Here is a 26,686-nt window from a genome sequence, read left to right as displayed (position 1 = left end):
TTTGATCCAGCAAGAATCTCGAAAAAATACTCCAAGGAAGCAACACAGAAAATAGGCTCTTATGTTAAAAGCAACGGATTTTCTTTAAAATAAATTGTTAGGTAAACATTGTTGTCAAATTTGTGTGATCAGCATTGAGTGGAGATCCTAGTCAATCTCCTCAGAGCTGAGGCAAGACAACAGTAAACTACGCTTTATACTTTTGATTGTAAGTATAAATCTATGGTTGTTATTTGTTTGAATACCCTACTTTTATTTTCCAAATGGATTTGATGTTTACATTCACTTCGAGGTGAATGAATTTGTACTTCACATTTAAATTTAGATGAATTCATTTGTCTTGCATTTACACTTCAATTCTACAAAACATTACTACAACATAATCTTCTCATAAAGTATTGTGAAGTGACCATTATGAAAGGTTGCAGTCTCATTCTGTAAACCTCAGAGGACCCTAACTCCTCTAGAATTCTCTAATTCTACATTCGGAAAGAGGTAATGATAATAATAATAAAAATCTTTATTGTCACAAGTAGGCTTACATTAACACTGCAATGAAGTTACTGTGTAAAGTCCCTAGTCGCCACATTCCGGTTCCTGTTCGGGTACACGGAGGGAGAATTCAGAATGTCCAATTCACCTAACAAGCACGTCTTTCGGGACTTGTGGGAGGAAACCGGAGCACCCGGAGGAAACCCACGCAGACACGGGGAGAACGTGCAGACTCCGCACAGACAGTGACCCAGGCCGGGAATCGAACCTGGGACCCTGGCGCTGTGAAGCGACAGTGCTACTCACTGTGCCGCTCATGTAGGCTCTTCAGTGTGTTAAATTCTGCTATAATATACTGTGCATATTTTATTCTCAGATACTTTTGTTTAGTGAAAATACTCCTGGGAGAGAGAGCACTTTATTTTAAGATGAAGTTTACAGCTAGCATAGCTGACCAAGCTCTTATAATGATTTGAAATGTCTCTCAGTTGAGGATTAAGCATGGCAATAAGTTTGACTGATGAAATTATGTACCTTCCATGGGCCGAGGGGGGAGGGGGGGGAATTGGGGCTGGATCCTCCGGTTTCCCAATCCCATGTTTCTTGGCGGTGTGCCGTTGGCTGGCGGCAGGATTCTGTCTTCCTACCGCTTGTCCATGGGATTTCCCATTGAAGCCACCCCACGGGGGGGGCAAGCACTTTACAACCATTGATATTCTGGTGAAATGTAACCATTATTGAAAGGAAACGCAGCAGCCAGTTTGCACGCAAGGCTCCTCAAACAGCAATAAAATAAATTCCAGACAACCTGCTTTTAGTTGTGGGATGTATATTCACCAGGACCAAAGGAACCTCCTATGTTTTTCTGCCAACAGTATCATGGGGTCTTTGACCTGAGGGGCAAAATGGGGCCTCATTTTAATGTCTTTTCTGAAATTCAGCACCTCCGACAGTGCCCCACTCATTCAGGACCACACTATATTATCATCTTGGATCATGGGATCGAGTTTCCGTAGTGAGGACTTGAACTCACCATCTCACAGCCCAGCGCTGAGAGTGGTGTCCACTTAGCCAAGACCTTGATAAAGTAAGGAAATCATTCCTTCGCCCCATAGGCAGACAATTAGAACTCTGCCGTTGAAGTTTTTTTTTGTATGCTCCCTGTTTAATGTGGCGACATGAATAAGGTCCAGCCCGCTGCCCCCAATATACTTACAGTCTTCACCCGAGTATCCTATTATAATTCTTGGTTCAGGACCTGCTCCAAAGTCATTGATCGCCTGCACTTTAATCTCATAAGACGTAAAGAAGGGTGTCGGTGAGACGACATAAGAAGGCCTGGTGACCGTGACTGTTGACCACTCCCCACGCACATCTCTTTGTCTCCAGCTGACTATGTACTTGAGATTGGGTCCACTGATCTGCGTGCCATTCAGAGGCTGCAAAGCAGGAAATGAAATCCAGAATAAAAATGTAGAACAGCTTATCAATTACTATCGACAGAAGCACAGCTGAAAACAGTTTGTATTTTCTTTCCTCCTACCCCTCCATTTAAGTTAGTCTCTGTATCACAGAATCCCCTTAAGGCTGAGCAAATAGAGCCAGTCGAGAAATCGACGGGTTCCTGATTTATATTCTAGGACAATTATATACCTCTGCCAGACTGTCCCAGTTAACAGCACCCCTCTTAGGCCTTCTCAATTAACAACTAACCCATCTTCTCCACAGCCTACATGAGTCAGTGGTTAAGCAAGGTTTTAAATGAGGCGCGTGGAACAACAGATCAAACTGTGCTTACCGTCCATTTGATCTCCATGCTGGATCTTGATATTCCTGCCCCTCTGACATCAGCCGGATTGATCTCGGGAGCTGGGAAACATGGAAGTGATATTACAACGTACTCCGCTTAACTTGGAGAATTGAAGCAAAGATACACCGTGTCCACTGGAGTAATTAATTCCAGATCTCAGAGAACGTGATACCTTTTGAAAGCTTGTGAACCCAAAGTGGGGTGATGCTGTGAACGATGGCAGCTAATGGCTTAGATTGGAAGAGCTTTGTGAAAGTTGGATTAAGGTGCCGCACTTTTTAACAATAATGTTTATTATTGTCACAAGTAGGCTTACATTAACACTGCAATGAAGTTACTGTGAAAAACCCTAGTCGCCACACTCCGGCACCTGTTCGGATACACTGAGCGAGAATTCAGAATGTCCAATTCACCGAACAAGCACGTCTTTCGGGACTTGTGGGAGGAAACCGGAGCACCCGGAGGAAACCCACGCAGACACGTAGACAACGTGCAGACTCCGCACAGACAGTGACCCAAGCCGGGAATCGAACCTGCAACCCTGTCGCTGTGAAGCAACGGTGCTAATCACTGTGCTACCATGCGTGATCACATGAGAGAGGGTGCAGAGAAGATTCATAAGAATGGTTTCAGGGATGATGAACTTCAGTCATGAAGATAGACTGGAGAAGTTAAGACTGTTTTCTTCAAGAGAAAATGTATAAAACAGGAGGCAAAATTCTCCGTTATTGGCGCAAAGTCCGCCGATCGGCGCGAAAAACGGCGCAAATCTGACTTACGTCACGCCGGAAAAATGGTTCAAAAGTCTCCGGCCCGAAATGGGCTAGCAGCGACGTGACGGGATCCGCGCTTGCGCACGTGGTTCACGCCGTGCAGCGTCATACATGCCGCACGGCGTCACGGCTCATAAGGCCGCGCTGCTCCCCCCCACCCGACCGGAACACCCGACCGGAACACCCGACTGGATGGCTGGCCGCCGCTCAGCCCCGAGGTTCCAGTCACGGGATGTGGAGGCGCTCCTGGACGCAGTGGAGCAGAGGAGGGACGCCCTGTATCCCGGGCACGGCCGCAGAGTTGCCCCACGCCACAGCCGGTGTCTGTGGAGGGAGGTGGCAGAGGCCGTCACCGCTGCGGCCCTGACACCACGGACAGGCACCCAGTGCCACAAGAAGGTGAACAACCTCGTCAGAGCAGGCAGGGTGAGCCTCCCCCATATCCCCCCCTCCCCCATATCCCCCTCCCCCATATCCCCCCTACCCCATATCCCCCCTCCCCATATCCCCCCTCCCCCATATCCCCCTCCCCCATATCCCCCATATCCCCAAGTGAATCCAGCCCTAACCTTAACCTCTGCAATGCACGCGCAACCAATGGCGTGCATTCATATACCTGCCTAACACTGTTGCCTTTTACCCCTGCCACCACCCCCACCCACCCCCCCCCCCCCCCCCCGCCACAGGAAAAGCATGCACACAACAATAGGGAGCATGTGAGGACTGGAGGAGGCCCCGCTGATGAGAGGCCACTGACCGAACATGAGGAAAGGGCCCTGGAACTGGCTGGCGGACCAGACGACCGGGAGGTTGCTGATGCAGAGGTCGGGGGCGTACTAGCAAGTGAGCCACTGACAGCCCGTCCACATATCCCCCCTCCCCCATATCCCCCCTCCCCCATATCGCCTGATCACTGCCTGCGTGTCTAACCATGCATGCTTCATTGTGTATCGCAGGAGCAAACGTCGAGGCACCCATCCCCGCAGATGCAGACCGCCTGCAGGATGCCCCTTGGAGGCCACGGGAGACGGAGAGACCCGGACCCTCTGGCATGCGACGCCCGCAGGATGCCCCTCGCACACCACGGGAGACGGAGAGACCCGGACCCTCCGGCATGCGACGCCTGCAGGATGCCCCTCGCACACCACGGGAGACGGAGAGACCTGGAGCAACAGGGAGACGACACCCCCGTCACGTGCGGGAGCGACGACGCAGGCGTGTGCCACCCAGCGACGAGGGGGGCAGCCACAGGCCCCCGTCACATCCGAGCCAGGACACCACTACCCAGGACACCACTACCCAGGACACCACTACCCAGGACACCACTACCCAGGATACCACTACCCAGGATACCACTACCCGGGACAGCACTACCCAGGACACCCCTACCCGGGACAGCACTACCCAGGAAGACGAAATACCGGACAGTGACTCAGAGTGGATGGGTGGAGACGAACCCCCACCCCAAAGTGCCATGGACTCAGAGTGGGACGAAGAGCACGACACAACGCCACTGCTGTCACCAACAGGTAAGTCTGTCCTTTAAAAGCACTTGTCCTTGCAGGGGCAGGCCAGTCGATTTCGGCGGGAGAACAGCTGGTGAGTCAGTTTCAGCGGGAGCAGTGCGGAAGTGGCTGCTGGGAGGTAAGTCTGTCCTTTAAAAGCACTTGTCTTTGCAGGGGCAGGCCAGTCGATTTCGGCGGGAGAACAGCTGGTGAGTCAGTTTCAGCGGGAGCAGTGCGGAAGTGGCTGCTGGGAGGTAAGCCTGTCCTTTAAAAGCACTTGTCTTTGCAGGGGCAGGCCAGTCGATTTCGGCGGGAGAACAGCTGGTGAGTCAGTTTCAGCGGGAGTGGAGCTGGCTGGTTAGTCAATTTCAGCAGGAGCTGTTTTAGGCGGGAACAGGAAGTCGACCCGCGGACGTCTGGGAAGACCCTCACCAATAAATTCTGGTGGAGAGGAAACCCGAGACACTACACGTGTAGTGTCTCCCACCCGCCCTCCTCCTCTAACCTAATAATAAAACCCATTGGTCTGAGGTAAGTACCATATTTTATTATATTATTATTTTTTATAAAAAATTTAATTTAGTTGTTAGCCAGACCTTGGTAGAAAGTTAGAGGAATGGCAGGGAAGGGAGTGCAATGTTCCTCCTGCAGGATGTTTGAGGTGAGGGATGCAGTTAGTGTCCCTGCTGATTTTACCTGCAGGAAGTGCTGCCATCTCCAGCTCCTCCAAGACCGAGTTAGGGAACTGGAGCTGGAGTTGGAAGAACTTCGGATCATTCGGGAGGCAGAAGGGGTCATAGATAGCAGCTTCAGGGAATTAGTTACACCAAAGATTGGAGATAGGTGGGTAACTGTAAGAGGGGCTGGGAAAAAGCAGTCAGTGCAGGGATCCCCTGCGGTCATTCCCCTGAGAAACAAGTATACCGCTTTGGATACTTGTGGGGGGGACGACTTACCAGGGGTAAGCCATGGGGTACGGGCCTCTGGCACGGAGTCTGTCCCTGTTGCAGGGAAGGGGGGAGAGGAGCAGAGCATTAGTAATTGGGGACTCTATAGTCAGGGGCACAGATAGGAGATTTTGTGGGAGCGTGAGAGACTCACGTTTGGTATGTTGCCTCCCAGGTGCAAGGGTGCGTGATGTCTCGGATCGTGTTTTCCGCGTCCTTAGGTGGGAGGGGGAGCAGCCCCAAGTCGTGGTCCACATTGGCACTAACGACATAGGTAGGAAAGGGGACAAGGATGTCAGGCAGGCTTTCAGGGAGCTAGGATGGAAGCTCAGAACTAGAACAAACAGAGTTGTTATCTCTGGGTTGTTGCCCGTGCCACGTGATAGTGAGATGAGGAATAGGGAGAGAGAGCATTTAAACACGTGGCTACAGGGATGGTGCAGGCGGGAGGGATTCAGATTTCTGGATAACTGGGGCTCTTTCTGGGGAAGGTGGGACCTCTACAGACAGGATGGTCTACATCTGAACCTGAGGGGCACAAATATCCTGGGGGGGAGATTTGTTAGTGCTCTTTAGGGGGGTTTAAACTAATGCAGCAGGGGCATGGGAACCTGGATTGTAGTTTTAGGGTAAGGGAGAATGAGAGTATAGAGGTCAGGAGCACAGATTTGACGTCGCAGGAGGGGGCCAGTGTTCAGGTAGGTGGTTTGAAGTGTGTCTACTTAAATGCCAGGAGTATACGAAACAAGGTAGGGGAACTGGCAGCATAGGTTGGTACCTGGGACTTCGATGTTGTGGCCATTTCGGAGACATGGATAGAGCAGGGACAGGAATGGATGTTGCAGGTCCTGGGGTTTAGGTGTTTTAGTAAGCTCAGAGAAGGAGGCAAAAGAGGGGAGGTGTGGCACTGCTAGTCAAGAGCAGTATTACGGTGGCGGAGAGGATGCTAGATGGGGACTCTTCTTCCAAGGTAGTATGGGCTGAAGTTAGAAACAGGAAAGGAGAGGTCACCCTGTTGGGAGTTTTTTATAGGCCTCCTAATAGTTCTAGGGATGTAGAGGAAAGGATGGCGAAGATGATTCTGGATAAGAGCGAAAGTAACAGGGTAGTTATTATGGGAGACTTTAACTTTCCAAATATTGACTGGAAAAGATATAGTTCGAGTACAATAGATGGGTCGTTTTTTGTACAGTGTGTGCAGGAGGGTTTCCTGAAACAATATGTTGACAGGCCAACAAGAGGCGAGGCCACGTTGGATTTGGTTTTGGCTAATGAACCAGGCCAGGTGTTGGATTTGGAGGTAGGAGAGCACTTTGGGGACAGTGACCACAATTCGGTGACGTTTACGTTAATGATGGAAAGGGATAAGTATACACCGCAGGGCAAGAGTTATAGCTGGGGGAAGGGCAATTATGATGCCATTAGACGTGACTTGGGGGGGATAAGGTGGAGAAGTAGGCTGCAAGTGTTGGGCACACTGGATAAGTGGGGCTTGTTCAAGGATCAGCTACTGCGTGTTCTTGATAAGTATGTGCCGGTCAGGCAGGGAGGAAGGCGTCGAGCGAGGGAACCGTGGTTTACCAAGGAAGTGGAATCTCTTGTTAAGAGGAAGAAGGAGGCCTATGTGAAGATGAGGTGTGAGATTTCAGTTGGGGCGATGGATAGTTACAAGGTAGCGAGGAAGGATCTAAAGAGAGAGCTAAGACGAGCAAGGAGGGGACATGAGAAGTATTTGGCAGGAAGGATCAAGGAAAACCCAAAAGCTTTCTATAGGTATGTCAGGAATAAGTGAATGACTAGGGAAAGAGTAGGACCAGTCAAGGACAGGGATGGGAAATTGTGTGTGGAGTCTGAAGAGATAGGCGAGATACTAAATGAATATTTTTCGTCAGTATTCACTCAGGAAAAAGATAATGTTGTGGAGGAGAATGCTGAGCCCCAGGCTAATAGAATAGATGGCATTGAGGTACGTAGGGAAGAGGTGCTGGCAATTCTGGACAGGCTGAAAATAGATAAGTCCCCGGGACCTGATGGGATTTATCCTAGGATTCTCTGGGAAGCCAGGGAAGCGATTTCTGGACCTTTGGCTTTGATTTTTATGTCATCATTGGCTACAGGAATAGTGCCAGAGGACTGGAGGACAGCAAATGTGGTCCCTTTGTTCAAAAAGGGGAGCAGAGACAACCCCGGCAACTATAGAGCCTCACGTCTGTAGTGGGTAAAGTCTTGGAGGGGATTATAAAAGACAAGATTTATAATCATCTAGATAGGAATAATATGATCAGGGATAGTCAGCATGGCTTTGTGAAGGGTAGGTCATGCCTCACAAACCTTATTGAGTTCTTTGAGAAGGTGACTGAACAGGTAGATGAGGGTAGAGCAGTTGATGTGGTGTATATGGATTTCAGCAAAGCGTTTGATAAGGTTCCCCACGGTAGGCTATTGCAGAAAATACGGAGGCTGGGGATTGAGGGTGATTTAGAGATGTGGATCAGAAATTGGCTAGCTGAAAGAAGACAGAGGGTGGTGGTTGATGGGAAATGTTCAGAATGGAATACAGTCACAAGTGGAGTACCACAAGGATCTGTTCTGGGGCCGTTGCTGTTTGTCATTTTTATCAATGACCTAGAGGAAGGCGCAGAAGGGTGGGTGAGTAAATTTGCAGACGATACTAAAGTCGATGGTGTTGTCGATAGTGTGGAAGGATGTCGCAGGTTACAGAGGGATATAGATAAGCTGCAGAGCTGGGCTGAGAGGTGGCAAATGGAGTTTAATGTAGAGAAGTGTGAGGTGATTCACTTTGGAAGGAATAACAGGAATGCGGAATATTTGGCTAATGGTAAAGTTCTTGAAAGTGTGGATGAGCAGAGGGATCTAGGTGTCCATGTACATAGATCCCTGAAAGTTGCCACCCAGGTTGATAGGGTTGTGAAGAAGGCCTATGGAGTGTTGGCCTTTATTGGTAGAGGGATTGAGTTCCGGAGTCGGGAGGTCATGTTGCAGCTGTACAGAACTCTGGTACGGCCGCATTTGGAGTATTGCGTACAGTTCTGGTCACCGCATTATAGGAAGGACGTGGAGGCTTTGGAGCGGGTGCAGAGGAGATTTACCAGGATGTTGCCTGGTATGGAGGGAAAATCTTATGAGGAAAGGCTGATGGACTTGAGGTTGTTTTCGTTGGAGAGAAGAAGGTTAAGAGGAGACTTAATAGAGGCATACAAAATGATCAGGGGGTTGGATAGGGTGGACAGTGAGAGCCTTCTCCCGCGGATGGAAATGGCTGGCACGAGGGGACATAACTTTAAACTGAGGGGTAATAGATATAGGACAGAGGTCAGAGGTAGGTTCTTTACGCAAAGAGTAGTGAGGCCGTGGAATGCCCTACCTGCTACAGTAGTGAACTCGCCAACATTGAGGGCATTTAAAAGTTTATTGGATAAACATATGGATGATAATGGCATAGTGTAGGTTAGACGGCTTTTGTTTCGGTGCAACATCGTGGGCCGAAGGGCCTGTACTGCGCTGTATTGTTCTATGTTCTAACACCCTCCACCATCGCAGAAACACTCACCTCGGTTGGGCACTTTAGTGATGAGGCGTCTGGTACACTCACTAGTGCGCACAACACAGCCATCCCGGTACTGCAGGTGGAGGTAGGAGCAGCAGAGGGGCCGGGCGGTCGGAGGGCAGCCCAGCCCAAGCGAACATCTGCCGCCCAGATGGATCCCGGGTTCCTGGAGTTACCACACCCACACATAGATCCGATGCAACCACCGACCCGGAGACGAGCGAAGAGGGTGACGGCCGGCTTGCGGCGGCTGCAGTCGCAGGTGGAGGAGTCCACCCGCGTCCAGGAGCTGGAAGTGGTGCCGGTCATGCGTGCCACCCAGGCTGACACCGCACGGGTGGCGTCCGCGGTGGAGGCAATGGGTGCGACGGTGTCAGACATGGGGAACGTTTTGCGAGGCCTGGGGCTTTCCGTGCAGGCGGCGTCTGTGGCCCAGGACATGGCTGCCCTCTCACAGGAGGCCATGAGCCAGTGCCAGCGCCAGATGGCAGAGGCGCTCAACGCCATGGCCCAGTCTCAGCAGGCCATAGCCCAGTCTCAGCAGACCATGGCCCAGTCTCTGCAGGCCATGGCCCAGTCTCTGCAGGCCATCGCTGAGGGCATCGGCGCCAGTGGCCATGTGCGAGCCGGCGTCGCACTGTCACAGACAGGGTTTGCCAACCCCCTGGGCTCCATGGCTGCAAACCTGCAGACCCCTGTCGATACCAGCAGCGCCAGATGCCGGGGGGGCGTCGGATGGCCAGTCCGTTCGCATCCCCCACCCATGTAGAGGCCTGGGGGCCATCGGGCACCCCGAGGGAGGAGGAGGTGGTGTGGTCCGTCCCGGGTCCCCCTGTAGGGGAGGTCCGGGAACACCGCGACACCTCGGACTCCCCCCCTTCTGTCCCAGGTGCATCGGGTGGGCAACGGGCAGGACAGGCTGGCAGCTCGCCATCCCAGTCGCCCGGGCCGCAGCCTGGCCCATCTAGGCCAGGACGCCCCAGGAAACGGCCGCCAAAGGGATCCAGTGTCAGAGGGCAGGAATCACAGGAGTCCACCTCCAGTTCTGCTGTACCGTCTGGGGAACCACGTAGACGTAGTCAAAGGGCCCGTAAGGCCAAACAATTAGACACTGAGTAAGTTGGCATGGGTGCAGGGCACAGATGAGTTTTAGGGGCTAGGGCACGTGCATGAACTCCTTTGGTTATTAAAGTCAATGTTACACCTACAGAAGCTGCCTTTGTGCTCTGTCCAAAGCGTGCGGGGGTGTCATGTACGTTGAGCGCAAGTGTGTGTGTGAGGGGTGGTCTTACCTCAGCCCCAGGTGAGTCTGCCCCCTTCCCCCTGGGCCGCCATCAACATCCCCCCGGGCAGAGGACGGGACCGTGCGCTGCAGTGTCACAGCTGTATGCAGGGATGGTCCGGGTGGATGGTGGTACTGTGGCCATGGGTCAGACATAGTCCAACGATGTGGAGCCAGGAGCTCACTGCAGGGCGGGTTGTCATCATCCTCCATGGCCTGCAATAGACACGCGTCCACCCGCAACTGTGTGAGCCCGGCCGTTGTGCCGCAGGTGGATCGGCATTGGGGGGGGGTGCTGGTGTGCATGCGGGTGGGGTGGGTGGGGTTGGGGAGGGGGGTGAGGGTGCTGGGTGGGTGGATGGGTGGGGGGTGTAGGTGGTCGGCTGTTGCCATGGTGTGCGGTCTGTGGCCATACTACCCGATTCCCACGCCCATCTAGTCAGTGAAGCGGGCGGCTATCAGTCTGTCCTGTGCCCGTTGGGCCAGCCGGTAACGGTGGACAGCCACCCGCCTGTGTCTAGCCCGTCTGCCCTGACCATTGCCCCCATCCCCCTCATCTGGGGAGGACTGCGCCTCTTCCTGCTGCTCCTCCACTCCGCCCTCCTCTGCCTGCGGCACATCGCCCCTCTGTTGGGCTATGTTGTGCAGGACGCAGCACACCACAATGATGCGGCCAACCCGATCTGACCGATACTGGAGGGCGCCCCCAGAGAGGTCCAGGCACCTGAAACGCATCTTCAGCACGCCAAAGCACCGCTCTATCACTCCCCTTGTCGCTACATGGGCATCATTGTAGCGGTTCTCCGCCTCATTGCGTGGTCTCCGTACAGGCGTCATCAGCCACGATCGCAATGGGTAGCCCCTGTCGCCCAGCAACCAGCCCCTCAGCCGGGGATGGCGTCCCTCGTACATGCCGGGGATGGATGACGGCGACAACACGTATGAGTCGTGTACACTGCCTGGGTAATGGGCGCAGACTTGCAGGATCATCATGCGGTGGTCGCAGACCACCTGTATGTTCATCGAATAGGTCCCCTTCCTATTGGTGAACACGGCCCTGTTATCTGCAGGTGGCGACGTGCATCCCATCGATCGCGCCCTGGACCATGGGGAACCCGGCCACGGCAGAGAAGCCCACGGCCCGGGCATCTTGGCTGGCCCGGTCCACAGGGAAGCGGATGTGGCGGTGCGCCATGGCATATAGGGCATCTGTCACTGCCCGGATGCACCCATGCACCGATGTCTGCGATATGCCGGACAGGTCCCCACTCGGTGCCTGGAATGACCCCGTTGCATAAAAGTTCAGGGCAACCGTAACCTTGACGGACACGGGGAGAGGGTGTCCCCCGCCAGTGCCACGTGGTGACAGGTGTGCCAGCAGGTGGCAGATGTGTGCCACGGTTTCCCACCTCATCCGGAGTCTCCTCCTGCATTCCCGGTCCGTGAGGTCCTGGTATGACTGCCGGGGCCGGTACACACGGGGCGCCCTCGGGTGCCTCCGTTGCCGTGGGGCCGCGACGTCCTCCTCCCCCTCCTCGTCCTGTCGGTCAGGTGTCCCTCCAGCCTGGGCGGCTGCCGCCTGCCCCTCTGCGGCAGCCTGCGCCGCCTCTCTGGCACTCTCCTCCTCCTCCTCCTCATCCAGGGCAACATGGACATTAGCGGCTGCCGTCACGGCGGCCAACATCGCTGGATGATCGGAAAACATGACGGCCTGGTGGGGGGGGGGGGTGTGTGAATGACGACATGTCATCATTGCCCATATCCCCTCCTTCCCCCCAGCCAGGTGGCATGGACCGCATGGGTCCAACTGTTGGAGGCTGGCACCTGGCCAGGTGGACCAACTCACTTGCCCCCCCATCCCCCTCCCCGGCACGGACCCCCCCCCCCCCCCATCCCCCTCCCCGGCACGGGCCCCCAATCCCCCTCCCCGGCACGGGCCCCCCCCCCCCCCCATCCCCCTCCCCGGCACGGACCCCAACCTCCTCCCCGGCACGGAATCCCCGCCCCCCATCCCCCTCCCCGGCACGGACCCCCCATCCCCCTCCCCGGCACGGACCCCCCCCCCCCCCCCCAGCCCCCTCCCCGGCACGGACCCCAACCTCCTCCCCGGCACGGACCCCCCATCCTCCTCCCCGGCACGGACCCCCCTCCCGGCACTCCCCCGGAGCCCAGCCCACTCTAACCACCCCCCCCCCCCCCCCCCGCCGCACACACACACACAACCCGAGACACACCTCTCCCCACACATTCAGACTGCGGCCACGCCATCGCCTGCCCAGCGGCCAACCCCCCAGGCCGTCACTCACCTCCACGCTGGTCGGCGTGAACCTGGAGCACAGGTTCACGCCGATGAAAAGGAGGTTTGATTTACGTAGACGTGAACGGTCATCACGTCGACGGGACATCGGCCCATCCGGAAGGGAGAATATCGGCAGGCCCAAAATCGGCTGCCTTGCGCAGACCCGTGCCATTCAGCCCCGCCGACTTTTCTCCCTTCGGAGACTTCGGCAACCGGTGGGGGCGGGATTCATGGCGGCCAACGGCCATTCTCCGACACGCTGGGGGGTCGGAGAATGACGCCCCTGGAAAGGGCAAGATAGCGGAGTTGAGGATGAAGATCAACCGTCAGCAGAATAGGCTCAGGGGACCATATGATCACCGTCTGTTTCTATTTGTTGCGTACTTATTTAGGACTAACCCCACTGTGAATCCAAGGCAATTTTCAAAATGAGATGAAAAGGAATAATGCACGAGAAAATACAAATGTAAAACAATAATATTTGGGTGCACACACAAAACATCAAACGATTCACCTGGTATTTGGTCCATGCAAAGCGCAGATCATGTAGTAGTCACAACACTTTTTAAAGACTTTCAGCTCCTCTATTGAAAAACAGGATAGAGAAAGGTCAGGATAGGACCTTTACCTGTTCCAGTTGTCTGGTAACGTTCAGAAGGCAAACTGGGGGCACCTTCACCAACTTTATTCACCGCGATCACCCGGAACTGGTAGTTAACGTACGGAGAGAGCTCTAACACTGCGGAGTTGATATTGCCCGGGATTCTGGTCAAATTATGCCACTTTCTGGGCTCAAACGTGTTTTCTTCAAACTGCACAATGAACCCTGCAAGGAGAGAGAAAACACAAGACCACTTGTAATGGTTCTATTAAAGCATTCAATTAGTAGCAACCTTCTGCCTCTTCAACACCTTTGCTCCCTCAAGTTGTCCACCACACCACAGTTTTACCACAGCCTGAGATGGAGCTTAAGGTCTTGGAATTCAGGGCACAGTGGAGCGAGGGCTAGGTGTGCCACCACAACTGGAACTTGGTGCCAAACCCTGGATCTGCCAGGATTCCACCCATGAAAGAAATCAGCCAAATTTCCTGTCTGGGTAAGGAGGAGCGTCTTTCACCTCATCAAAGGGATGTGGAGGCATGTTTGAGAGAAGCTGCTGGTTTTCTTTGTGAATCCTGCCAATGCCACTCTCATGGTGACCGTGTAGCATCGATGCTAGCTGATAGTTGGCGTGGGTTTCAGCGACAGCCTAGCCCTGATCATAGGTCTGGTCAAGACCACTGGAAATCCATCTGAGAGGACGAATCATAGGGAAGTTGTTTCCATTAACAGGGGAGACTAGGACCCGGGAGCACAGCCTTAGAATAAAAGGGAGTCACTTTAGAACAGTGATGAGGAGAAATTTCTTCAGCCAGAGAGTGGTGGGTCTGTGGAATTCATTGCCACAGAGGGCGGTGGAGGCCGGGACGTTGAGTGTCTTTAAGACAGAAGTTGATAAATTCTTGATTTCTCGAGGAATTAAGGGCTATGGAGAGAGAGCGGGTAAATGGAGTTGAAATCAGCCATGATTGAATGGTGGAGTGGACTCGATGGGCCGAATGGCCTTACTTCCGCTCCTATGTCTTATGGCTTTATGGTTACTGTTTGAAAAAACATCCTTTAGCTTCCTGAGCATTTGGAATAACGTGAATATAATGGCTGTTTCTTTCCATTCTTCCCCAGGTCCAGTACCTGGATGAGAGATTCTAGCCCCAGGGTTATGTTGGAGAAGTTTGGCTTGTTTTCCTTGAAGCAAAGGAGATTGAGGGAAGATTTCATAGAGATGTACAAGATTGTGACAGATTTAGATCGTGTACAGATGAAAAGCCGTTCCTCGTAGTTGATAGTACAAGGGCTAGAGTTTGAGCAAGAGATGTAGGGAGATTGTGAGGAAGAACTTTTTTACACAGTGAGTGGTCATGATCTGGAACTCGTCCATGAGGATGGCGGGGGCAGAAACGAATGATTTCAAAAGAAAACCAGATGGGAACATGGGGGAAATGAACCTCCTGGGCTATGGGGATAGAGCAGGGGAATGGGACTGACAGGATGTCTCTATGGAGAGCCAGCATGGATTGAATGAGCCGAATGGCTTCCCTCTGTGTTGCAACGACTCCATGACACTTAGAACTTCAAGACAACTGTTCTTTCACATGTTCCGGGTACACAAAATGACAAGAAGAAATGCTAAAATCATTGCTGTGCCTTACTTAACACACATGTCAGTTTTGTACCTGTGATTGGACTGTTATTGTCGTCGCCAGGAATCCATGTCAATCTTATAGTCCGATCTGTTGGGTCCGTTAGTTCCAGATCTCGGGGTGGTTCAGGGCGATCTACAATGAATCATGTCCAAAGGCTTAGCCAACGCACAGAGCTAGGTGTCCCCAATTTCACCCAAACCCCAACTTTCCGAAACTAAATCTAACAAAACCAACCCGATCAAATTAACCCAATTTCCAATCAGGTGCCCTGAAGCCAAACCCAACCAATTCTCCACAAGTCAAAACAAGTTAACCAAACTTCCTAAGCAAAACATGATTTAACCATCGCAGTGGAACCTCAACTAGGGGCTGTTTAGCACAGGGCTAAATCGCTGGCTTTGAAAGCAGACCAAGGCAGGCCAGCAGCACGGTTCGATTCCCATAACAGCCTCCCCGAACAGGCGCCGGAATGTGGCAACTAGGGGCTTTTCACAGTAACTTCATTTGAAGCCTACTTGTGACAATAAGCGATTTTCTTTTCATTTTCAACTCAAACTTCCAATGGCAAACCAAAGTACTCCCATCCAATGTAACACAGCACCAAGAGAGAATGCTGGGAACACTCGGTAGGTCAGGAAACTCTTATGAAGTCAACAGACTTATTGGGGCATAGGCACATTTGCAAAACAGATGCGGAATTCATCTTGGCTGGGCCCATAAATGAGATAGCAAATCAACAGCTTGTTTTAAACTTCTGCCTATTCTATTTTCTTCTCTATGGGAAATCCATTTGTGCCGTGTGTGAGGTGGACAGCCAGTTCGATGTCTCCAGTCTTCCAACACCACTCCCAAGACAAATTTCATTTCAATCTTTTTTAAAAATGAATTAAACCCAAACTTCTAAAACCAAAATGAGCTCAAGCAGCCCGAGGCCTTTACAAATCCAACCCACCCTATCCCAAAAGCAAATGATGCCAACCCAATTGATCTCATTCCCCTTTCGTCCCAGTCCATTGTTACTATCCCTTTCAAGTAGATAAGACAAACATTCATTTCTGCAGTATCCCGGGACACAATAGAAATGTGGATTAGGTTTGAGAGCAAGTTTCCTTTCAGGAAATAAAAACAAATGTAAACATTACATATTTGGATTATTAATCACCAACGGGGACTTTGGGTGGGATTTACCCATCAACCTACCACCTAGCCATGATCGTAGGTCTAGTCAAGACCACAGGAGCGGCCTGCCAGCGGGATCTACTGGTCCCGCCGTTGTCAACGGAAGAGGGTGTGATAAAGCCCTGTGAGTTCCAATAGAAAGGAGGGCATATATACCATGTTATATCAGGTCTTAGTATATTAGGCAATGTTATTGTGGTTAGTGTATGTGTTAGCTTATTAGGAACACACACTGAGGAGTCCGCAATGTGTGGCTGGTGTATTGTTAATCAGAGACCCACAGGAAGGCTGAGCATGTTCCAAGATGGCAAGTCACTTTCTGCATCAGGGAACCAATGCCCAAGATGGGTGTCGGAGAGACTCCTTGGCGTACTGGCTTACTGTGTCCTGTTTACCCTTTCCATTTCCCCATTTGGATAGTCCCTGATCCTGCTGTGTCATTGTGGGATTTACTTAAGGAAGGGAACGTCATTCCAAGCTCTTATTTGCAAGTGACGAGGTGCATCTTAGAACAAGTCTTGGAAAGCCACTCTCTTAACCCCTGGTTTGTACATGGCCTGGAGAAACCAAGAGGAAATAGAGTGAGAATCTGTGAAATCAGTTCAATGGTAGTAATTAGAACAACCAATCATTCTTTCTCACATCCGATCTCGATGCCAAGATTATGGGGCTCTTCGAAACTTGTGTCAGGGATGTCAGTGTTGGAGAAGGACCACTCTCCAAAGTTTGCACCTCGTATTAATTTCAGATGTACCCTAAGTGTAGCACAACTTGGAAGCAGAGTAAAATTGCTTTTACTAACTCCCTCCAACCCTTTGTTTGGTCCAATCTCAGAAAAGTGTCACCTGTTTTAACAATTTGACATTCCCATTTTCAACACCAAAGGCTCACGTGGCTTGAAATGGTTAATTTAACTGGTAAATGTTCTCTATAGTACTTCTAAATTAAGTATAATTTTAATCTGTTGATCCACACCAACATACAATTGAGATCAAGCTTTACCAAAATAATTTAACATGGGGGTCTTCGCAGTTATTATAGTGGGAATGAGAAACGAAAAGAGAGGATACAAAAAAATATTGGCAGGTAAGATCTAAGAAAATATCCTGAGATATTTTACCAATACATTGAGAACAAGAGAATAACTGAGGAAAAGGCAGGGCCGATCAGAGATGTACATGGGTAACTTGTGGGTTCAGTCAGAAGATGTGGGTAGGGTTCTCAATGACTACTTTGTCTTTATTCCCCATCAAGGATGCCAGTCCCTCCAATACTTTCCCTTGCATGGTCATTGTACAGTTCTGGTCACCTCGTTACAAGAAGGACATGATTGCTCTGGAGAGAGTACAGAGAAGATTTGCAAGGATAGGCTGGAAAAAATGCAGCTACGAGGAGACACTGGATTGGCTAGAAGATTGGAGGGGCTGAGGAGTTACCTAATTGAGGTGTACAAAATTATGAGGGGCCTAGACAAGGGAGACAGAGAAATATTTGTTCCCCCAAACTGAGGGGTCAATTACCAGGGGGCATAAATTTAAGATGATTGGTAAAAGGTTTAGAGGGGACATGAGAAAAAACATTTTCACCTAGAGGGTAGTGGACATTTGGAATTTACTGCCCAAGTTGGCGGTTGAGTCTGAAACACTAAACTCCTTTAAAATGTACCTGATATGCTGAAACCTGCAAGGCTATGGACCAGGTGCAGAAAGTGGGAAAGCGGCTAGTCTTTTTCAGCCAGCACACACATAATGGGCCGAATGGTCTCTTTTTGTACCGTAAATTTTCTATGGTAGATCAGGGATACAGGAGACTCACATATTTCTGCACTGGGATTGGAATCAATCCAGATCCCAGGAAGTAAAGAAGCTTGTTCTCATAGAATCATACAAACAAGGAACAGTGCGAGGCCATTCAGCCCCTCGAGCCTGCTCTGCCATTTAATAAGATCATGGTTGATCTGATGGAAATCTCAAATCTACATCCAGCCTCCACCCAGATAACCTATCACCCCCTTGCTTACCAGGAATCTATCCACCTCTGCCTAAAAGACTCCACCACCTTCTCAGGAAGAGAGTTCCAAACACTCATGACCCTCAGAGGAAACATGTTGGTGCATCTCCATTTTAAATGGCCGACCCCTTATTTTTAAACAGCGACCCCTAGTCCTAGAATCACCCACAAGAGGAAACATCCTCTTCACATCCATCCTGTCAATACCTCTTAGGATCTTACATGTTTCAATCAAGTCGCCTCTTACTCCAGCGGATACAAGCCTAACCTCTCCAACCTTTCCTCATAAGACCACCCACCTATTCCTGGTATTAGTCTGGTAAATCTTCTCTGAACTGCTTCCAATGCATTTACATCCTTCCTTAAATCAGGAGCCCAATACTGTACACAATACCCCAGATGTGGTCTCACCATTGTCCTGTACAACTGAAGCATAACCTCCCTACTTTTATATTCAATTCCCCTTGGTAATAAATGACAACATTCTATTAGTTTTCCTAATTACTTGCTGTACATGCCTACTCTACTCTTATGATCCATGCACTCGGACACCCAGATCCCTCTGCATCTCAGAGCTCTGCACTCTCTCACCATTTAGGTAACAAGCTTCTTTTTTATTCTTCCTGCCAAAATGGAGAATTTAACATTTTCCCACATTATACTCCATTTACCAGATCTTTGCTTGCTCTTTTAACCTATCTGTATGTCTTTTCTGGCTTCCTCAAGTCCTCTTCACAACTTACTCTCCTACCGTACAGTAGAGGAGGAGGCCATTTGGTCCACCATCCCAATGCTGGCCCTTTGGTAAAGCAATTCCATCATCCCACTTCCTTGCTCTCGCCGTAGATTTTTTTTTATTCTTGAAAGTGGTCATTAACTCTGCTTCCACCACCCTTCCAGGCAATCACAATTTGCTGCATAAAAACCTTTTCTTCATGTTGCCTTTCAATCAACTTAAATCTTTGGCCTTTTATTATCAACCCTGCTGCCATTTCTCCTTATTTACTCCATTCATGTTTTCTGAATGCCCTCATCAAATCTCCTCTTAACCTCCTTTTCTCCGAGGAGAAGCTCAGCTTTCCCAGTCTCGCTGTAGAGCCGGGGTGTTCCAACCAACTGTCTTGCTGTTTCCCTCTATTTTTTCAGGCTGCATGGTCGACCCATTCTGAAGTAGCTCAGGAAGCCTGTCAGCTTTATAAACACAAAGGCCCCGACCCCCATCTCCTCAGGACAACTAGAGATGGACAATAAATGACAGCATGGTCCACCTTCCAAGGAAAAATAAAGCAAGTATCCTCAACCTAGTCGGTCCCATCTTGCCCTGGAGGTGCCAAGGATAACATGCAAAAACAGTTTGCGTACGACACTACTTCTGGTATGATTTTGATGATACACTGGTTAAACCTTCCCTTCAAAAGTACCAGGAACACTGCAGAGAATGTAGAGAATGAAGGTTAAGATGTTAGGCCGTAGCTCACATCCAGGTCTGTCCTCGGGACCTCTAGACCTTGTTGTGCTTTCACTTCCAGGGCAGAATGTTAATAGGTTTGAAGTAGTTAGTAAGTGGATTACCTTTCAGTACAGCAGCAAGCGGGGTAATTTGGGTGGAAGGGACAACTGTGGAGGTAAGAGGAAGGTTGAGAGAGTTTAGTTTCACATTAAGCCTTGAAAAAGAAACAGTTAATAAAACATATGTTTGCAGTTGAATTGAACACGAATAGGCAAGAGGTGCAGTGGGTTACAACCGAGACAACATGGGAAATGTCCGTAAGACAAGACAGCTGTTCAGTGCAAAAACTGTTCTCCCCTCAGTTGTAACTTGCTTCAAGAACTCATGTTCCCATTATCGTCAGTCACATCTGAATGTGACTGTGTTTAGATTCACATTTTCTTCAATATCGTTTACCGTTTTTGAGGTTCTAATGGTCTTCTGTTTCCCTGATTCGATGGTAGCCGTGATGTGGCGATGCCGGCGTTGGACTGGGGGTGGTCACCTGATGAAGGAGCTGCGCTCCGAAAGCTCGTGATTCCAAATAAACCTGTTGGACTTTAAACTGGTGTTGTAAGAGTTCTTACTGTTTCCCAGTTTGTGATTGAATTGTGACACCAACATTCAGCTGAAAGGTGCTGGAAAATTACAGGCCTCACATAAGTTGCAATCGAACCCGTGTGAATGGAGCACTGTACCGCCAGACATCCTGCCTCACAAGTCTCAAAATATTTCACCTCAGGAGCAGAACTTGTAATTTCTTTCTAACAGTCAACGATCTGTAATGTTTGGCATTGGTCACCGTTCTTTGATCTCCAACAATCTTCACAGTGATTCCTCCTGGACGGGGTCTCCACCTTGGAAAGTACTCAACGTGTTTGGTCTCGCCTGCTGCTCACTGTCAATGATTTCCTGAACTTCTGTTTCTGATAGAACCTGAATCTCCAGCCCGACTGCGATGCCTTTCTTAATTATTGACCGTTAAACAAAGCAGAACCCGCACAAACAGTGAACATTTACCTGCATGGAGACCGGAATCACTAATCAGTCATATCGCTCAGATGTTTTATTTCAGATTCCAGCATCCACATCGCTTTGATGTTTCTCAGGTTGCTTTCTTGGATTTTGGCACCCACCATATTGCAGATGGTTGGCATACGCACAAACTTCCATCTCTCCGCTCACCACTACCTTCTCAAGGGCAATTAGGGGTGGGCAATGAATGCTAGCCTAACCAGCAACGCTGACATCCCAAAGTGAATTAAAAAATGTGATGTGTGTACACGTTCAACAGGTTCATTTTCAGTATCTAAGATCATTACATGTTCTGTGTAAACACCACAATCCCTACCCCTCCCCTCCAATCCAATGGGGGAAGACAGTGGCATTATGGTAATGTCACAGGCCTAGTAATCCAGAGGCCCAGGCTAATTCTCGGGGGAGGGTTCAATTCCCACCACGGCAGCTGGTGGAATGAAAATTCAATTAAAAATCTGGAATTGAAAGCTGCTCTCCGTAACGGTAACCGTGAAACTATCATCGATTGTTGTAAAAAGCCACCTGGTTCATGAGTGTCCTTTAGGGAAGGTCTGGCCTCCACTCGACTCCAGCCCCAGGGATCTAGTTGCCTCTTACCTGCCCCATGGAATGGCCAAGGGCAATCAGAGATGGGTAAGAAATGGTGGACTCGGGAGTAACATCCACACCCCTTGAAAAAATAAATTAAACATAAAACATAGCTCTCCTCATCCGGGTTAACCTGTTGCACTTCCCTATTCCACCTTTCAGCTGCTCTGAGATCCACATCCAACCCAATTAAAATGTTCAGCGTTGCTCTTCCCAGGGACATAGCTGCTGCTTTGGAATGGTCCATGTTTAGAATTAAACAAAAAATAATTCAAACTTCTGTTTCCTCTTTATGACTGCTCCTGGCCATTAACTGCATCATTTCAATTTTAACGTTTACACTAATTAGGATTCGGTGCAAGGATCTGTCTGCCAGTTCTTTTGGACTATTTTGACTTAAACATTGCAACTTAACAAAGCTCCAAACACCTCGGGCGGGATTCTCCGACCCCCGCCAGGTCGGAGAATCCCCGGGGGGCGGCGTGAATCCCGCCCCGCCGCTGGCTGCCGTATTCTCCGCCGCCGGTTTGTGGGCGGGGGCGGGATTTACGCCGCGCCGGTCGGGGGCCGTTGGCAGTGGCCCCCCCCCCCCCGGCAATTCTCCGGGCCCCGATGGGCCGAGTGACGGTTGCTTCCTGACCGCCCCACCGGCGTGAAATGGACATGGTCCATCACGGCGGCACCTGGCTTGTAGGCCGGCTAGGCGAATCCTCGGGGGTGCGCGGGGGGGGATCCGGCCCTGGGTGGGCCCTCGCGGTGGCCTGGCCCGCGATCGGGGCTCACCGATCTGCGGGTGGGCCTGTGCCGTGGGGGCACTCTTTCCTTCCGCGCCGGCCTCTGGAGGGCTCTGCCATGGCCGGCACGGAGAAGAACTCCCCCGCGCAGGCGCAGCAACACGCCGGCGGTTCTGCGCATGCGCCAACTCGCGCCAGCCCTTCGGCACCGGTTGGCGTGGCGCCAACCCCTCCGCTGTCGGCCTAGCCCCCGGAAGTGCGGAGGATTCCGCACCTTCTGGTTGTCCCGACGACGGAGTGGTTCGCGCCGTTCTTGACGGCGGAGTCGGGCCATCCGGCCAGTTGCGGAAGAATCCCGCCCGTCTTTCTCAGTTTCTTGCTACCTTCTCCAATGGCAATTTTCCTGCGGGCCGACACATCCCGACGGCCTTTGCTGACATTCAGGGGAGGAGATTTGATGGGCCGAATGACCTTTTCTCAACCTTAACTTTTCTTATGTTCTGCTTTCACATTCTAATATGTGAGTTTGAGATCTTGTGGCGCAGTAGGTAGCATCCCTGCCTCTAAGCCAGAAGCTCTGGGTTCAAGTCCCACTCCTGGACCTGATGGCCAGGGAATGTCCACTCGCAATGCGGCCAAACAGATTGATTGTCAACCTGAAAATCCTTCGAACATGCCTGCAGTGGGCAGGGAGAGCCTCCTGATGAGCCATGCTTCATGCGGGGGGACGCTCGCCCTGTGAATTCAGGTGAGAAACCGGCTCCATTCCAAGTTGCGAAGACAGTTGCAAGCTTGTGCTTCGCTTGCCTCATACATCTATAGGCATGTAAGTTAAAGAAGAATATGAGAATTCAGACATTATGGTACTTTCTTGAAATAAATAATTTGAAATCATGCACTTCACGGTACACACTAGCTACTCGAAGAACAACAGTCCATGTCAATAGGGGTGAAAATGCACCAAGTGAACCCACCATGGGTTGAACACCATCCACTTAAATGTCTAACATGTCAAAAGCCTGATGGCCCATTTGCCCAAGCAAAGGGTCATTGTTTTTGACACTCTGAGATGTCCATTATTTAAGATGGCCAAGGGAGGACATGGCAAGCGGTGCTACTATCCTGGACAGTGGGGACAGAATTATCATCCCATTATTTGCTTTCATGGGGACAATGAAATTCGACCTTGAGAGGAAATTGAGAAATGTCCAATTTCTGCCCCATCAGAAAAGTGGTGACATTAAATTCACTTCATTTCACAATTTAAGGTGTGGAGAAGCAATGAGATCATTAAGTTTACCTAGAACAGTGAGGCGCGCCTTGGCCGAGTCACTGTCCAGCTCTGTACTGGCTACACATGTGTAGATTCCCTCGTCTCGCTCAGATACGTTGATGATTGTTAACGAATCATCATCTTTCTTCATCCTGAAAATAAAGACAGGCTTAAGTCATTTCCATTCGTTTTTCCCCTTCCTCCTATTCCTCACCCACCCCCCCCCCTTCATAATATGAGCTATTTACCCATGTCATTGAGGTATTGAGCCATGATGGTGAGATCGTGACCATTCAGGGTCCAAAAACCCTCGGATAACTTACGCATCTGTCACAGAATCCCGACACTGCAAAAGGAGGCCATTCAACCCATCGAGTCTGCACTGACCCTCCAAAAGAGCACCCGACCCAGGCCCACTCCCCCGTCCTATCCCTGTAATCCCACCTAACCTTTGGACACTAAGGAGACATTTTTGGCATGGTCAATCCACCTAACCTGCACATCTTTTGGGAACCCACGCAAACATGGGGAGAAGGTGCAAACTCCACACAGACAGTCACCCAAGGCTGGAATTGAACCCGGGTCCCTGGCGCTGTGAGGCAGCAGTGCTAATAACAGTGCCACCATGCCGCCCTTCTGTCAGTAGATACTGGGGTTGGTCTTCCCAATCAACATCAGCACCGATGAGATTTTCCCATCACCTCCTACAATTGCCAATGGAAACATGCAGACAATTTTCCGGTTTGCACTTTTAGCGGGCAGGTTTCTTGCCACGACCCCGCACTCTGAGAACCTGCTCACACTGTGGCCATCACCCTCTGCTCGGGTCAAGGGGCAGAACTGAAAGGTTGTCCTCCGTACAGCACAGCGAGAGAAGTGGTGAGCAAGGAACCCCTTCTTATGGTCTCAGCCACAAAGTGAGAGGCCAGCAGAGCAAGCAATTCCAGCCAGGGTAGGGGACATCCTGAGGAGGATGAGGAAGCAGGGGACAGCAGGACGACTCACCTCCAAGGCAAGGACAGAATTCTGTCATCTTTCAGCCAGGTAACCGTCAGTCTTAATGTCGGATCGTGTCTCACTTTACATTCAAATTTTGCAGCAAGTGATCTTTTAACTGTAGTAGATTCTGGAGCCCGTATAATCCGTGTGGGATCTTAATAAATGGCACAAAAAAAAATAGAGCAAAGTGAGCATCATGTTATCATGAAAATGGTCGAGGGAAACGTACCTCCATTAGTGTCCCACCATTTCCATGTACGACTTCCACACTCCACAGTTCCCCCTGGTGGTAAAATGTGGAAGTGACATGAAAACATCAGACCTCCGGCCAGAGTGACCCATTGTCCGGTATTTTAAGGGATTCTCCTTGATTTTGATAGATACCCAATTCATTTTTTCCAATTAAGGGGCAATTTAGCGTGGCCAATCCACCTAGCTGCACATCTTTGGGTTCTGGGGGCGATACCCACGCAAACACGGGGAAAATGTACAAAGTCCACACGGACAGTGACCCAGAGCCGGGATCGAATCTGGGACTTTGGCGCCGTGAGACAGCAATGCTAACCACTGCGCCACCGTGCTGCCCCCTGATTTTGATAGTTTGTCCTGTATCCCTGATGGGAAGCTTTTCACCCTATATTTCCAAGATTGGACAGCCACTGGGAGGCGGAATCCGGGAGTCTCCTCTTGCCTTTGCCTCTGTTTGTTTTTCTGAAGACGCCCACTGTGGTCAGTGGCCACCAAGAGGTGCTATGATCATCAGAATGGCTGCCGCTGCCAGCCCACTAACCCCCCCCCCCCCCTCCAACCCCCGCCCCCAACCATCCTTGTTTCTATGGTCAGCTGAAACCCACGTCCCCTGGCACACGGACACCCTCGCCCCAGTTAAAATTCTTTATTTCATAAGAGTCGCTTACCCTCCTGGCCAAACGTGACCTGCCCTCATTTTTAGAGCATTTTCTCATTTTGTTTCAGACTTTCGGGGCGGGATTCTCCCACCCCGCAGCAGAGTGTCCACGCCGTCGTGAACGTCGCCACGCCAGTGGCGGGCCGCTGCCAGGGGTAATTCTGGCCCCAACATGGCGCAGGGGCCGGCGGGGAAGAAAAGAGGCCGGCGGACAGAGAGGCCGGCCCGCCGATCGGTGGGCCCCGATCGCGGGCCAGGCCGCATCAGAGGCCCTCCCCCAGGATCGGAGCCCCCCCCTGCCCAACCCCCCCCGCAGGCCACCACCCGACCCTTGCACGCAGTGTTCCCACCGGCTGAGAGCAGGTGTGGCCAGCGTCCGGCGGAACCCGCCGTTTTCACTATGGCCGCGACTGGCGGCGCGCCAACTACGCCGGCGCCAATGGCACCGATTCTCCGCTCTGCGGTGTATCGCGTGCCGGCGTCGGGGAGGCGTGGCCCGGTCGCCGGGATTCTCCGGCCCGGCCCCGGGCTAAGAGAATCCCACCCCCAGCGTCTGTGATATTTTATATTTGCATCGCAAAAGCTGAACAGGTTTGCAGTTGAATCAGACAAAACTGAAGGCGCAGTTACCTTGAGTAACCAATAATAGCTTTCCACTTTAGGAATCAATCCATTACCAGCTACCAGGAAATAGGTTTGGTCCACAGGGAGACAGAAGCTCATTACTTGACGTATCAAATCTTACCTTTGACCTCGAGTCGTACCCGGTTCTCAGCCTTGCCTAGTGTGTTGGTCGCGATACAAGTGTAGGTTCCTTCGTCGGCTTTCCGAGTTCGCCGCAATTCTAAAGTTCCATTGTCCTTAATGATGTAATTTCCTCCATAAAGATTATTGCCCTGCCCATCCTTAAACCTCAAGACACAAAGAAGCAGCATCAGAGAAAAGATGGGATGTCAAGTGATGTTACAAAGCTTCAAGTTATGTTAAGTTTGAGTAGAACCTTGGTTAGACCTTCTTGGAGCATGTGCACAGCTTTGGTCTCCATGGACTGAATTTAATGGCCATGGCTCTAGCCCCAACTGATGGCCAAAAGCTGGTGGCAATCTTAATGCGGCCACTTTCCAAAGCACTGATAGAATTCAATGCCAATCTGGCAGTTAACTGACTGCCATTGGGGGCTTCTGTGCTCTAAAGGGTAGAGGTCCCAAGTCCAAGTGGTGTCGGCCAATCGGGGGGGCAGCAGCTCTTCAGTGCATGCAGCGCCACTGTGAGCAGTGGACACTGCTGGGACTGCAGCAGGGCCCTCAAGCAGTGATGATGGAGGCGGTCCGGAGTACAGGGGCGGGATTCTCTGCGAACCGGCGGGGCGGGCCACTCCAGCGCTGAGGGGTGGCGTGAACCACTCCGGCGCCGGGCCGCCCCGAAGGTGCGGAACCCTCCCCACCTTCAGGGGCTAGGCCGCCGCCGGAGTGTTTGGCGCCGGGCCAGCTGGCGCGTAAGGGCTTGGCACTACACCAACCGGCGCCGAAGGGCCTCCGCCGGCCGGCGC

General features: G+C 51.2%; 1 protein-coding gene across 13 annotated transcripts in view; it reads right to left on the bottom strand.

Moving 5' to 3' along the window:
• Window positions 1-26,686, bottom strand: part of nfasca (neurofascin homolog (chicken) a) — a 338,294-nt gene that overhangs the window by 66,985 nt on the left and 244,623 nt on the right. For 9 of the 13 annotated variants that reach the window (XM_072480092.1, XM_072480091.1, XM_072480095.1 and 6 more), the window contains 8 exons: window positions 25,883-26,049; window positions 24,237-24,384; window positions 23,259-23,383; window positions 19,682-19,726; window positions 14,951-15,052; window positions 13,305-13,502; window positions 2,291-2,361; window positions 1,709-1,931 (listed from right to left, as the gene is read on the bottom strand). In XM_072480092.1, coding sequence (XP_072336193.1) covers window positions 1,709-1,931; window positions 2,291-2,361; window positions 13,305-13,502; window positions 14,951-15,052; window positions 19,682-19,726; window positions 23,259-23,383; window positions 24,237-24,384; window positions 25,883-26,049 — 1,079 coding nt within the window. The remainder of the gene's footprint in view (window positions 1-1,708; window positions 1,932-2,290; window positions 2,362-13,304; window positions 13,503-14,950; window positions 15,053-19,681; window positions 19,727-23,258; window positions 23,384-24,236; window positions 24,385-25,882; window positions 26,050-26,686) is intronic. The other 4 variants (XM_072480096.1, XM_072480102.1, XM_072480103.1 and 1 more) reach the window with 1 other exon arrangement.

This window comes from Scyliorhinus torazame, chromosome 17 (genome assembly GCF_047496885.1).
Source record: "Scyliorhinus torazame isolate Kashiwa2021f chromosome 17, sScyTor2.1, whole genome shotgun sequence".
Classification (NCBI taxonomy): Eukaryota; Metazoa; Chordata; class Chondrichthyes; order Carcharhiniformes; family Scyliorhinidae; genus Scyliorhinus; species Scyliorhinus torazame.
This window is presented reverse-complemented; position numbering and strand designations above follow the sequence as displayed.